The 13,730-nt window shown below is 44.3% G+C and overlaps 1 protein-coding gene across 6 annotated transcripts in view; it reads right to left on the bottom strand.

Annotated features, from left to right (window-relative positions):
* sdk2b (sidekick cell adhesion molecule 2b) overlaps positions 1-13,730 on the bottom strand; it is a 233,662-nt gene that overhangs the window by 32,516 nt on the left and 187,416 nt on the right. For all 6 annotated transcript variants that reach the window (XM_046376442.1, XM_046376437.1, XM_046376439.1 and 3 more), the window contains exons 8-19: positions 12,587-12,670; positions 12,275-12,469; positions 10,131-10,247; positions 9,642-9,809; positions 9,194-9,296; positions 6,555-6,731; positions 5,419-5,555; positions 4,209-4,356; positions 3,029-3,169; positions 2,154-2,335; positions 1,427-1,542; positions 117-312 (exon numbers count right to left, since the gene is read on the bottom strand). In XM_046376442.1, coding sequence (XP_046232398.1) covers positions 117-312; positions 1,427-1,542; positions 2,154-2,335; positions 3,029-3,169; positions 4,209-4,356; positions 5,419-5,555; positions 6,555-6,731; positions 9,194-9,296; positions 9,642-9,809; positions 10,131-10,247; positions 12,275-12,469; positions 12,587-12,670 — 1,764 coding nt within the window. The remainder of the gene's footprint in view (positions 1-116; positions 313-1,426; positions 1,543-2,153; positions 2,336-3,028; positions 3,170-4,208; positions 4,357-5,418; positions 5,556-6,554; positions 6,732-9,193; positions 9,297-9,641; positions 9,810-10,130; positions 10,248-12,274; positions 12,470-12,586; positions 12,671-13,730) is intronic.

The raw sequence follows: 13,730 nt of genomic DNA, 5'->3' as shown, positions 1-13,730 counted from the left end.
TTCTACAACTTCGTTCTGCATGAATAATAAATCTTGCCTGGGGGATGTGTTACTCTGAGACACTCGTGTCCCCTCGCCACCACGGGAGGGAAAACCGTGAAAGAAAAGTCACTTACTGTCCTCATGTGTCCTTAATGCTTTGGGCAGGCTGCGGGGGCCGTCTCCGGGTGTAGTGAAACACAGCACAGAGGTGTAGTACTCAGTGAACTTCTTCAGACCTGTCACATATCCCACATGGACGCTGTCCTGGAAGTTCGGTCGCACCGTCACCATAGAAACTTCTTCGTCTTTGCCGGGCTCCCAGGCAAGCAACTAAAACAGGCAAACAAAAAGCGAGTGTGAAGACCACTACCCAGACAGCTGGAAATAAGGTGCCTAACTCTTTTTCAGTAACAATTCTCATAGATTTGTTCTCACTAAACAGTAGTGTCTGTCTCTGGTAGTCCTGAGTCACTCTGAGGAGTTATTTGGCACCGTAGCGCTGCCAAATATATTGACTGGAATGGCTGAATAGCTCCACTATGACTGGGAAAGGAACACAGAGTCAAGGCTCAAGAGAGGCATGATAGCACCCCATCATGCATGTTGATGATTGAGGACCATATAGCATCTCCAAATGGGACCTGGATTGACCAATTAAGTGCTTAGGTAATGAGTCCCAGATGCATGTCTGTTGGAGCTCTTTCCAGTTTTCAGAGCGAGGGAGCTTCCGGGAGTTGGCACGAGGATGTCAGAGGGATATATGCTTGACTGTCACTGCCACTCTCTCTCTTTTATCGCTCTATTGTTACCGCTGTCTTTTTCCAACCCTTCCTGAAATTTTGCCGTACTCTCCATCACCTTTGACTCTCTGTAATTTCATTTTTCTCACTGCCGCTGAAGTCTCTCCTTGGAGAACAATATGGTGTTTAAAATTCAGACTGGGTTTGTACAGTGACCCCCCTCCACCCAGCCAAGTAAGGCCTGCGGAGCGCTATTGAAATAGAAGACAAAAAGGCAGGGAAAAAAAACCCAATGGCATAATTAAGTCTCAACAGATTCTACTGAAAAATAGACCTACCCTATAGATGAGGCCTCACGATTCCCTGTGGGCTAGAGTACATTTGTTTCAATGAAGTTTACAGAAGAGACAGAGAGATGGACTATATTCAAGAGCCCATGACAAAATAATGAAGACATTCATCATTATGTGCACGCAGCTTCACAATAAAACATCTGAAAAATGGTTGCAAAGATAAAAAGGGTGACCTCCGACTGACAAATGAGTGAACAAAGTCCATTGTTCATGCTGGAACCAAATATCTTTTGCCCCTTGGCTTTTCTCCCTGTCTTCCTACACAGGACATGTGATACTACAAGTTCAGCTCTGACAGTTCTGTCAATGGATGTGATGGCTGGCGGTGGCGGCACCGCGGCAGCTACTGACCTTGTAGCCCTGGTTGATGCCATTGATGAACTGAGGGTTGGGGGCCGTCCATGTAAAACGGATTGTCGTCGAGTTGACCGCCTCGGCCTGCACGTTACCGGGGGCGATGGTGGGTACTGGGATGGACGAGTACAAGAAGAAAAATGGGAAACAAGAAAGAGAGATGGACAAAGAGAAGAAGTGGAACAAAGGTGTGAAAGCACCTTTCGGTCAACTGCTGGAAGTCTGCCTGCATCTATTTTGATGTCAGTATTGATCGCTGGCGGGCAGGTCAGGACAGATACTGCCATCACTCTCATTCTGATGACACTTAAACCTAATACCAAAGGCTCTCTGTGGGTTTGTTTGTGACTGCGTGAGCTACTTATGGATTTCAGCGGGATGTCACTCCTTTGTGTGGCCCGTACAAAGAAGATTTAACGCTAATGCAGTGGAACATCAGTCAGCACTGGCTTTTAGTTGATGATTTCAGTCAGAGATAAAGATAAAGTCAATGCTAAGTAGAAGAATTTATTTGCTGGTGTATGATAACAACACTGCATTTGCAGGATGTTGCATTCCAGCCTTATTAGTCATGGATTGCCATCATGCTCAAAAGAGAAGCTTGCTTAAAATTAGCACAAATAACTGCAGAGCCACTGAAAATGACAGGCTCATTAATTAAGAAAGAAAACAGTCAGCATATCTTTGGTCTAGGATCAATAATATTGCAAATATGATTGCTCACCTCCCTGAAGTGTCCACTCAGTGACTTTATGGCTGAAAGTGCCCAAACCTGCCCCATTGTAGGCAGCCACCTCAATCTCATAGTTAGTCCAGATGATGAGGTCCTCCAGCAGCAGGTTGGTCACATCTGGACTGGAAATGTTCTTGATCTGATAGTCCACTGGCAGGCCAGTCAGACGGTACCTGAGAAGGACATACATAAACTCTGAGCTGGACGTTTCCACCAATTAAAACCACTGAATGGTGTTGCTTGAGTCAAGGCTTGCAGTACACTATACCCCCTGCTGGGGGGAGACAAAGCACCAGCAAATAAGCCATTAAAAACCACTGACAGACTGTTGCCTGGATAACACCTGCTGTTTCATTTGGATGTAATGAATAAAAAGCCTGACAGAAACCCAAACTAATTACATGTTTGCAGGATTTACAGCCAGTTTGGCATATTGCTGACTCTGCCCATTAAAGTCGCAAAAGTTTCGAAGTCAAAACAGTTACTAATTTTTTTAGTTTTCTCTCCAGACTAGATTATTTTTCACAAGCAGTGGTATAAACTGACACTGCTGTGTTTACTTTAGTCACATACTGAACTGGAAGTGTATCAAGATCATCTTGGAGGGTGTTTAATAATATTTCTTTATGTCTTTTTATGCAAAAAGTGCAAACCAAAAATTCCCAATGTCACAAATTAACAGTGAATACAATCAACTCTAAAAATCACTGCCACAATAAGTGGATTATCAAAGGCTTTCCATCAGCACATCATAAAAGCTGTTTCTGTCTAACAGGACATGAGGAACAACCTCATGCTGGACTGAATGTATGCTTGTAATTTCCACCTTTTGTAGGAAAAAGTAAGACACGAACAGATGATCTTACCGGACAGTGTAGCCCCTGAGGATGCCATTCTGGTGGCTTTCCGGTGGAGGCTGCCACTGGATCATGATGGACTGGTTGGTCCGTCCACTGGCAATGACGTTCTGAGGAGGAGCACTGGGAGGCTCCTCTGGGAGAGAGACACTGATGGACACACACAGATACGATGAGAGAGAGCAGTGAGACACAGGTTTATAAGAATTTTTTTTCCCTCTGAAAATCATCACAAACACAGCTTCAGATTAAAGCAAGCTAAAAACACACAGCTTTGTAAAAGTGTGACAGACAGCTCCAATGAAGCACATCAATTGAAAGCAAGAAAGCTGTACAATTTCAACAAAAGCTCTTACTACAAAGCCTCAATTCCGCCTCTGTTTCTTTCTACTTACTAGTGTCGCATCAAAAAAACACCCGAGCCTTAAAAACCCTAATCATTCCTTGTGTGCTTTTTGTTCCCCAAAATATGCACAGAGCCACGTCTGACGAAGTCATAGGCCATTCAGCCACCTGAATGCTATATATTTGCCCTGACAAAAACACAAGCGCCTGTAGAGAAACTGTATCTGAGAGATTGAGAGATGAGATTGAGATCAGTGGTGGCGAGTTAGCACCAAATGGCACACCCCCCTCCGCAACACACAGACGGAGCCCCCCGTGGCTCTCCTCTGGCTAGGAAGCTGGCAGTGTGAGGCAGCGTGACAGACTGGAGGGAGGGAGGGAGATTGTGGGGAACAGAGGGGAGGAACGGCTTCTTGAAGTTGTGCGAGGCCGCAGAGAGGCCAAACCTGATGTCGCCTCAAACCTAAATCCATCCGGCGGCTTTCAGAGTGTGAGAGTTTGTGCGTGTGAATGTGTGCTTACATGTGATTGTGCATGTTTGTGTGTGTATCCGCTTTAGTGGGCTTACACGTATATCCCTCTTCACCGACTATTGACTGAAGGGATCAGTCAAACTGGTTGTCTAGGAAACGTATTGATTCATGAGCACAATATACTATTTACCAACAGCCACAAAGCTCTGATTTTTGAAGATTTCTCATTGCTACTGCCAGTTAAATTGCTAATAAATCACATGACCATAAAGGAATGTTTAAATGGAAAAAATATGCTGGCATTTTGTATAACCTGAAGAAAACTGTTCTAGTACTGATGTGGAGTTGTAAGACTAGATATATGATCTCACCGGTCTGTCTCCTTGCTGAATTGCCCCTTCCCCACATCATTAACGGCACAGAGGCGGAACTGATAGGAGCGCGCAGGGATCAAGCCACTGACCGTCACTGCTGTGGATTCTGGCTCAATATTGGCCAGCAGGATGGCCCAGGGAGCATCTAGAATAAAGAAAAGCATGTTTTACACCTCGTTCCACACATGTACTCAGATCTTATTCATTGCTATGGCAACCATTAATCTTAACATACCATAAAATTAACATTTTTATAAGAAAGAAGTCTCGCAATTTCACTTATATTCGGAAAGGATTTTCACTTTCTCATGCCTGCAATCATTTCGTCACAGCAAGTCACAATTTAAAATTCAAATTCATTCAATAAATCCAGTCAAGCCAACAAACCAGTCAAAGTGGCAAGAGAAACACAACAGTGGGAGCAGGACACATCAAGTTATTTATGTATATATATATGTATATATATATATATCTCCACTTAACGGCTATGGGATAATGACACTACTGGTATTCCTTACAAAATTCACTTTCACCATGCAGTTCTGTTTGCCACAAGGCACAAAATCTCCCAGGAAAATGAAGGCTGACTCAATCCAATCAGGCTGGCAGCCTGTCACCTTGCTTTCATGTCTCCATTAAAAACTAAATGAATGAATAAACTCACACTCGTTGGTAGTTGCTACTTTGAGGGAAAACAGAAAGTGATCTGGTTGTCTTTGCGACAGCAGCAACAACAGCAATACCACTTGGAAAGGCTAGGGAGGGAAAAAGTCGGCTGTTTCTCGCTGTTCTCATGCTTGTTACATGCAGAGTTGTATGACCGCCTGTAGTGCAGGTTAGAGATCAAAAGCAGTGATGGACACTCTTAATTAGTCTTGTTAATCACGGTTTTAAATTCTTTTTCAAGTTCTTTGCCGTATTTGCTTTGCGTTCAAACTCTTTGGGAAAAACACTGACATCACAGAAGCCTGGCTGCTGCAAGGACATAAAATATCAAAACAAGCAGCTCAGTCTATGTCTTTTACACTCATTGCAGCAATCCTGATCCCAAGAGCCAAGTTCTCTCGCTCCCAAACCCGACTCGTTATGAATAATTTACAGATGCTAAAGTTGTGTAAACTGACACAAAGAGCACAAACCACAGAAGAGTGAGGAGAATGCAACAGATGGATGAGTGACTGGGAAATACTGGTGAGATGTGACTTACTGTTCTCTGAAACCTCCAGGATGTAGCGTATGAGGGGACTGTTGCCATCAAAGGGCTTGGCCCAGGCCAGGTCGATAGCTCTTTTTTCAGATGTGCTCAGCAGGGCCGTTGGGTTCTCTGGGGCATGGGGCAGCTGCCTGCAGGGAACACCGGGACAACTTCGATAAATAAAACAATCTCTCCTATCACAGCAAATCCTCCGCGGGGACAGAGAGTTACAGACCATCTCGGTCTTTCTCTGAAATTCTCTTGTACAAATCTGAAGCGAAGCTGAATGTTTTATAACAGAGAGATCAGTTAGACAGGTGATGAAATGTGGCAGGACGAGACAGCAAAGACGGCTCCTTGTCAAGATGGACACCCAGGCAAACACAACGAGATAAATATCGCCAGAGCGGCGAAATGGATTGAAAGGCATCTGAAGACAGATAGGAAGAAAATGCACAGACAAAGACACGAACAAACGAGGCCAAAGCTGGGGATCATTAATTCATTCAGCCATAAATTCAGATAAGCGCAGACAGATTAGTGGATAAACCTTATTGCAACGAACAGATAGCCAATAAAGGGACAAAGACTGACAATTAGTCAGTCAGTCCATCACTCTGGCAAACAGAAACTTAGATGTCTCACTCATGCTAAGTTTACCCTTGCAGCAGTGAAACACTGCATGTCAGAGTACAACAACCGCGGGCAAAGTTTTGGAGAAAGGTAAGATTTGAGACAAGTAAAACAATACAGAAGCATCTGTAGAGCGAGTGTGAGTGTGAGTGTGTGTCTGTGTGTGTCGTCCTACACGCAGGGAAAAGGCGTCCCCTGGGGCTGGCAATGTGTTGGGTGAGAATGAGGACAGGAGGGGTGAGGAAGAGCAGGTGCCATTTAAGTGGAAATGAGTGAGAGGCATCAAAAAGCACAGGCAGAGAGGCAGCGAAACGTTGGTGGTGTCAGTGGCTCAGTGCAAGCGTGTGAGTGTATACGTGTGTGTCTGTGTGTGTGTGCACGCGTCGTCTTGCGTCAAAGAACATGTTCTTTCCTGTGTCCTGTGCTGGAGCATACAGAAAATGAGAGAGCGTGAGAGAAAAAGGAGAAGAAGAAAATGGAACACCGGTCAAGGCGTGAAGGCGAATGGTGGCTACCTGACACGGAGGTGCGCGCTGCGGGAGTCGTTGCCGCCAACGGAGGTGACTCTGCATGTGTACGTGCCGATGTCACCTGACCAGGTTTGGGAGATGTGGAGGGTGCCGTCGCCGTCCAGTCGCATGCGAGGGATGGATTGGACGTTGATCACCGAACCCTCTTTTTCCCAGATGTGCCTGGAAGACAAAGTCGTCAGTCAGTTGGCCTGTTTTCAGTGTCATCATTAAGATCAATATCATCACCGCCATCTTCATCTGCATCTTCACTCTGCACCCAGTGTCAGTGGAACAGTTTCAACACACTCACAAAGATAATTTCTATTAATGACTGTATTATTTTTAATCACATCATTTCTGAGTAATACCAAAGGGAAACACAGAATCCCAAAAAGTAGTTTGCAATTTCCAAATCCAAAATGTTATTATGAGTAACAGTGGCCAGGAATAAACAAGTCACGAATGCAGATGTGAAGTGTTTTTTACAGCACGACTGCACACAGAGTCAACAGAGAGCTGCAAGTGGACCCGAATTAAACACGTGTTCTTTGTAGGAGAACAAAACAAGCCAAAACAGCATGAGTAACACAATTCAAAATGAGCTTTTTTGCTCGCTCTGAAGATACCTTTAACCTTTGTGTTCGAGTTCCTGAATTGTAGGTCAGCGCATTAAAAATGACAGAAAAAGCGAATGACAGCAGCTCGCTGCTCATTTACTTTTCATCCTTGCTGTAAACCGAGACTTTTACAGAAAAAGACGATGAACATTAGGAATTACAACCACATTAGTAAGAAACTTCTACAGGTGAACGTAAACATCCTCTTAACGGTTTTAAATGATGAAAGGAGTTGTCGAGATATCCATATCAGATTGTTCTACGAGATCCGCTGAACCTGACTCGCACCATTTTATGACCACCTGCTGGAATGCGAACAGCTTTAGAGGGCAAGTTAACTCTTTTTTGTAAAGGAAACTGGGAGTTTATCTGTCTGTTATTCCTCCCCACTTGGAGAAGAACGTGTAATTAGTGAGGTATTTCATCTTTCTCTCCTTCCGTCTTTTCCAAACTCGCCACCAGAGCTGCCCTGCACGCATATCATAGCGGCTGACGGCTGCATATCAAACAGTCATCAAAACTGCACGGCTCAAACGCAGCGTCAGATGTAGCCTTCTCTTCTGAGTAGAAAGGGACGGAATGGTCTATTGATCGCTACTGATGTCGGCTACAAGCAGGGAGTTCAGTAAAACGTCTGTTGTGAGGGCCGTGTGTTGCCCTGGTTCGGGCTGCAGTTTAAAACTGGAGGTGGGCGAGAGCCTTTCTTGTAATGACACACATACGAGTTGGCTGCTTCTGTACGAGCTGCGTGTCTGTTGGGGACGCAGCCTTCTCATTTGAGCAGTGTTTATATTTCACTGCATGTACTTATGAGTTTTTGTGCATTCGGTGGAAGCCCCAACGTTCCTGCGGGGGAAAGTGTAGCACAGCAGCAGCACAGAATAAGAAACAGAGAGGTAAACAATGAATACTTTGAGCTCAGGGTGCTTAATGACTAACAACCAAAGTTGAACAAACAGAAAACAAAAACTAATGACCGAGCATTTTCATTAACAAATCGATAGGCTGAAATGCACAATAATTGTTACTGTGTTAGGTAATCACTTTCAGGTGTAGAGGATAAAGCCTAAAGACTGAATTTACCTTCAGAATGTGTGGGCAGGCAAAGGGCTTCTGATTGTTGGTCTCTGAACTCTCAAGGTTCAAAACCAAAGAACACTTTGAGGCTGCGACTCTCTAACTTTGAAACTCAGTCTTTTTTAATCTGCAGAAACCTTTAATAATGCAATGAAAAGATAAAAACCAATCATGAATGTATCCCAGTAACAAGTATCGTCTGCGTAGGCAAAGCCTGAGAGCTGATTCCTCTGTGCCACAGAGCTCCATTGTAGTCCCAAAACGATTAAAAACACATCAATGAGACGCAGTGGGTGGTGTGTCAATTCAGCTGGGCGTTAATACAAACTGAAAATAGCCCCCAACAAACGCACATTTTACACTTGCTTGAGTAACATTTGCTAAAAATAATAACTACAGTGGCCTGATGTTTTCAGAATCTGCTTAACTGTTCTTTTTCTTTCTTTTTTTTTTTTTTAAGGAAAAATAAAGTCCAAATTGTTGCTTGGTCTTTTCATTTGTTTATGACAAGAAAAATACACAGAGTCAGTCTAAGTTCAGGAGGATTTTCATTGAGCTTGTTTACCCTCATATCCTCGACCCGTGAAGGAACACTTCATCCTTCAGTTGATCACAAACACAAACACCAAATTTGGTTTTCACAGGACAGGAGGGTATGAAAAAGTGTGATCTGAAAAGTAACCAGTAACTAAAAGTGTCAGACTGTCAAATATATTTTCTACTGAGATGTACAGTTGAGTAGTCGAGTTCTATAAAGATGAAAATACTTAAGTACATTTTTGTACAACAGTTCAAAACATACCAGATATGAGTTCTCTTTGCTTCATTTTCCCCATATGAGTGTGTCTGCGCTCTATTGCTTTTATCTTTTATTGTGAGACACTTTCTAGCAATGTGCTACTTAAATAAACTTACTCAGTCCTTCTACGTTTGTGAATGTATGCTCACCTGATGGTTACACTGGGATCGTGCGTGACCCCACAGGTCATAATGGCTTTGGTTCCTTTGATTACACTCTGGTCCTGTGGGGGGGTGGTGATCCGTGTGCGAGCTGTGGAGACAAACAGAGGACAGACACAGATGAACAAAGTAATGGAAGAAAAAACAGCCTATATAAAATGTCCTTCACGAGAAGAACAACAGGAGCAGAAAAAAATTCTGAAAACTCATTTCAGCTGAAACGACAAGCTGCTATTTTGTGTTTTGTTTCTTGATGGCTTCTTGCAGACAAACACCTCACTGAACATGCACAGAAGAGTGCTTTTGTAACTCAAGGAATCAAGTGGGGCTTTGTCATCATAAGATACGACCTCGTTTTCCAGCTTCCGACACATTAGTCATGCGTGTTTTTTGAAAGGACGTGAAAGACCTCGTCCGACTAATCCTGCACACTCACCCCAGACCACAAGGTCAGCGGACGCCTCATCGATGCCCCTGGAGTTGCTCGCCATGCAAGTGTAGGTCCCGGCGTCGGAGATGTGCGAGGGGGAGATGAGCAGGCTGCCTGACTCCAGCAGGGTGAACCGGGGCAGCTGGACCGAACCGCTGGCCAACACACGCTCACCTGTGGATCAGAAAACAGACGAGAACGGAGATACATAAATAAAGAAAATGTAGAGCTGGTGGAAGGAAAGAGGAAAAAACGACACATTCAGGAACAGAATAGAAGAGGAAGGGGATTGTGGGAGGGGGATTGTAGGAGGAAAACAAGGACAGTATTTCCCTGATCTGCTATTGAAAACATGAAACGCCTGGTGCAGAGTAAATCCTGGTAAGGGAATCCAGTCAGGCTTTATTTGTTAAGCCATGGCAAGCTTTGGTTGCATGTGTAATGGATAAAGGGCGTCATAATCTGAAGGTGTGTGTGTGTGTGCCCAGGCGAGACCTTTCTGCCAGGTGATTGCTGGTCTTGGAGCTCCAGAGGTTTCACAATGCAGGATGACTGACATGCCGTCAATCACCGTGCTGTCGGAGGGTCCGGCTGTGATGTTCGGTGCAATACCTGTGGGAAGACAAACATACACTCAGAGTAAAGAGCGAGCTCAGTACAGTAAAGAGAGAATGTAAGAGGGTTATAGAGGTGAGAGAATAACTGTCTGAGGCAAAGCAAAAGCCCTCTTCAAACATATTTTTCGTAAGCGCCAGTCTGCTGCATCTCGGCGTTCAGTCAACGCTTTGTCCCACTAATTCTTTGCGGATTGACACAGCCTTCACTTCGATGCCACAACTGTCTGCCGCCAGTCTATTTTTTGCACCCGATTACAGGTAAAGGACTGAGTGAGGAGCATAGACAGAAAGAGGCACTATGTAGATAACTAAAATCCCTATTTGTGATATGCAATAAATCAAAGCTTTTATAGGATGACAGAAAACTGTCCCCAGAGGGAAGGAGGAGTGGGAGATTGTCGTAGGAGCAGTGTCGAGCTGGGCAGACTGAGAAGTGGGGACATGAATGTGTTGAGGAAAAGGGAGGAGATAAGATGAGATCTGAAAGGGGGAGAGGGAGAGAGAGAGAGAGAGAGGAGAGAGAGAGGAAGGGGAGGCAGTGTCAGGGAGAGAGCGATGGAAGGAGTGAGTTAGTGAGAGAGAATATCATGAATTCTGATAATGTGGTGCAGCGTGGAGTGAAGGCAGCAGGAAAGGAGACAGACTGAGGAAAATTAGATGTCAGAAACTTGCCAAACAGATGCACAGCCAGAGTAAAATTACCAGTGATTTTCAAATTCCAGCAGTCGTACACGCTCGAGGAAAAAAACAAAAAAACAAAACATCTACATATTCACGGTGATTCAGGTGTTCAGGATGGCAAATATGGTATTAAGGCTGGATCTCTTAACCAGGGCAGGACTAATTGCTGGTTTGCATAAGAAAGCCCATCTGATAGAAAATATTCCAGTCTGCCAATGTTACCATTACTCTGCTAGCAAAACCTGTATAAAAAGGGCCAGAGCAGACTATTCCTGCTGAGGAGGCTGAGGGCCTTTGGAACACAGGGTCCACTCCTCAGGAGCTTTCATGACTCTGTGGTGGCATCAGCCATCTTTTATGGCGTGATCTGTTGGGCAGAAGACAAAAAGAGGCTGGACAGACTGGTGAGGAGGGCTGGCTCAGTCCTGGGCTGCTCCCTGGACTCAGTGGACGAGGTGGGTGACAGGAGGACGATAGCCAAGCTGTCGTCCATGCTGGAGACCCCCCTCCACCCCATGCAGGACACTCTGACAGTACTGGGCAGCTCCTTCAGTGACAGACTGCTCCACCCGCACTGTGTGGAGGAGAGGTACTGCAGCTCCTTCCTGCCCACTGCTGTCAGACTCCACAACAAGCACAGCTGATAGCCTGGACGTTTTAAGCTGATGAATGTGTTAACTGGACAATAACACATGTGCAATAATGGGACAAAATGGTCACGCCAGACCTGTGCAGTAATACATGTGTAATAATAATTGTGCAATAATCTTTACTCATGTAACACTACTACAAGGATCAGTACCTACTCATTTAGTCCCTGAAACAAATCTGTGCAATAATTAATCCGTCTACTAATCACAACTGAGGGACGCTAGTGTAAATAGTCTTCTCTGTTCTGTGTACAGCTGCAGGTACTTGGTTCCTGTGTATTTATTCTTTTTGAATACACATCCTTCCCTTATCCTCGCATGCTTTCCCTCTATATCCTGTTTGCTGCTGTAACACTGCAATTTCCCAGTTATGGGACTAATAAAGGATTATCTTATCTTATCTTAGCGGGGTGGAGATCAAATATTTTGCTTAACTTTTTGGGGGAAAAACAACTGATATTCTAATTTTTATTTTTCAGAAAGGCATTGCATAAATCAACATAATTCCAATTAAAGAACCAAACTGCTTTCTGATGGTTTTAAAGCAATTACACCCTGCCTTTTGCTGAATCTGTCATGTAATGATTTAACTCAATATACTTTGAAAGAAAGTTCATTCTGAGATTTAACTAAACATACTGTGCTTTAATAACAGCAATTACTGGAAATCATTTCATGCTGGAACACTCACTGGTAACAGCCAGGTATGTGTTGGTCTGAACTTCTCCTGCCGAATTTCTGGCAAAGCACTGAAACATCCCGGTGTCATCGGGCAGGAGGCCGTTGACCTGCAGGCTGCCTCCCACCAGCACCCTGTACCTGGGCGTCTTCACTGGGTCAATGGGCAAAGCATCCTTGTACCACACAATGTCTGGCTGGGGCACTCCTGCAGAGGGTAAGTGAGGGAGGGGCAGGTTGCTGGTAGCTGACATTCATAGACAAAAATGCACACATATTCACACACACACACACACACACACACACACACACACATGTTGCTGACCTCGTGCCTGGCAGGGAATGTCAACCACCTTCTCCATCTCAGCTGTGATGTGTTTCTCAGGTTCCTTTATGAACTGCGGTGGCTCTGTGAGACAAAATGAAAAGGGAAGACAGGATTGAAAGAAAAACGGACTTTAAGTCTTCAGCTGTGATCATCATCACTCAGTCCATTAGTACTCCAGGACAAAACATTGTTGGTTGGGCTTGGATGAGTTTGGTGTGCAAGAACTTGACTGGCCCACACAGAGCCCTGACCTCAACCCCACCCAACACCTTTGGGATGAACTGGAATGGAGATTGTGAGCCAGGCCTTTTGGTCCAACATCAGTGTGTGACCTCACAAATGCTCTACTGCATGAATGGGCACAAATTCCCACAGAAACACTCCAACATGTTGTGGAAAGCCTTCACAGAAGAGCGGAAGCTGTTAGAGATGCAAAGCTGTCTCTGTATTTAGAATGCAAGGTCACTAAAGTCCCTGTTGGTGTGATGGTCAGGTGTCCCAGTACTTTTGTCCATATAGTGTATATTCCTCATGACATGATTATACAGTAGCTTGATTGAAGAAGGCAGTAATTGGTATTCTGTAGTGATTTCAGGTGTATGCTTCAAACTCATGAGGTGGAGGAAAGGCTCAGTTAGCTGCATCAAGGGAGAAGTTCAGCACACCTTGTCCTTTGAGTCACATCACAACCTTGAAAACATCAAAGTGTTGCAGTGTGATGGAATGAAAGTGACTCAAGCAATGTTATATTAAATAGTTTCTTGAGGCCAGCCATAAGCTTTCTCCCTTTTAAATCAATAACACTTTCCCCTCACTGCCGCATCACTTCACAGTCATACTTTTGCCAGATTCACATGGTGCGAGTAGTACTATTTATATCAATTTCATACCAGCTCTTTTCTCTGAACTTTCAAATGTAAATGCTACGTTTCCTCCCACACATTTGCCTGATGTATGAGCTGTAGCTAAATGCAGAAACAGTCTTTTTTCAATTAGGTCTTCATGCCGATGTGAGAGCACATACAGCAATTATGCATCATGTCTAATCACATCATTGTCACTTAACCTTGCGTGTGACATAAAGGTAAAAATAAAATTAGTTTGAACCTTAAGGACAAAAAGCAGAGAATGAAAACACTGA

The sequence above is a fragment of the Scatophagus argus genome, chromosome 21, assembly GCF_020382885.2.
Source record: "Scatophagus argus isolate fScaArg1 chromosome 21, fScaArg1.pri, whole genome shotgun sequence".
NCBI classification, from domain to species: Eukaryota; Metazoa; Chordata; class Actinopteri; family Scatophagidae; genus Scatophagus; species Scatophagus argus.
Note: the sequence above shows the minus strand (reverse complement) of the source record. Positions and strands in the feature narration are given on the sequence as shown.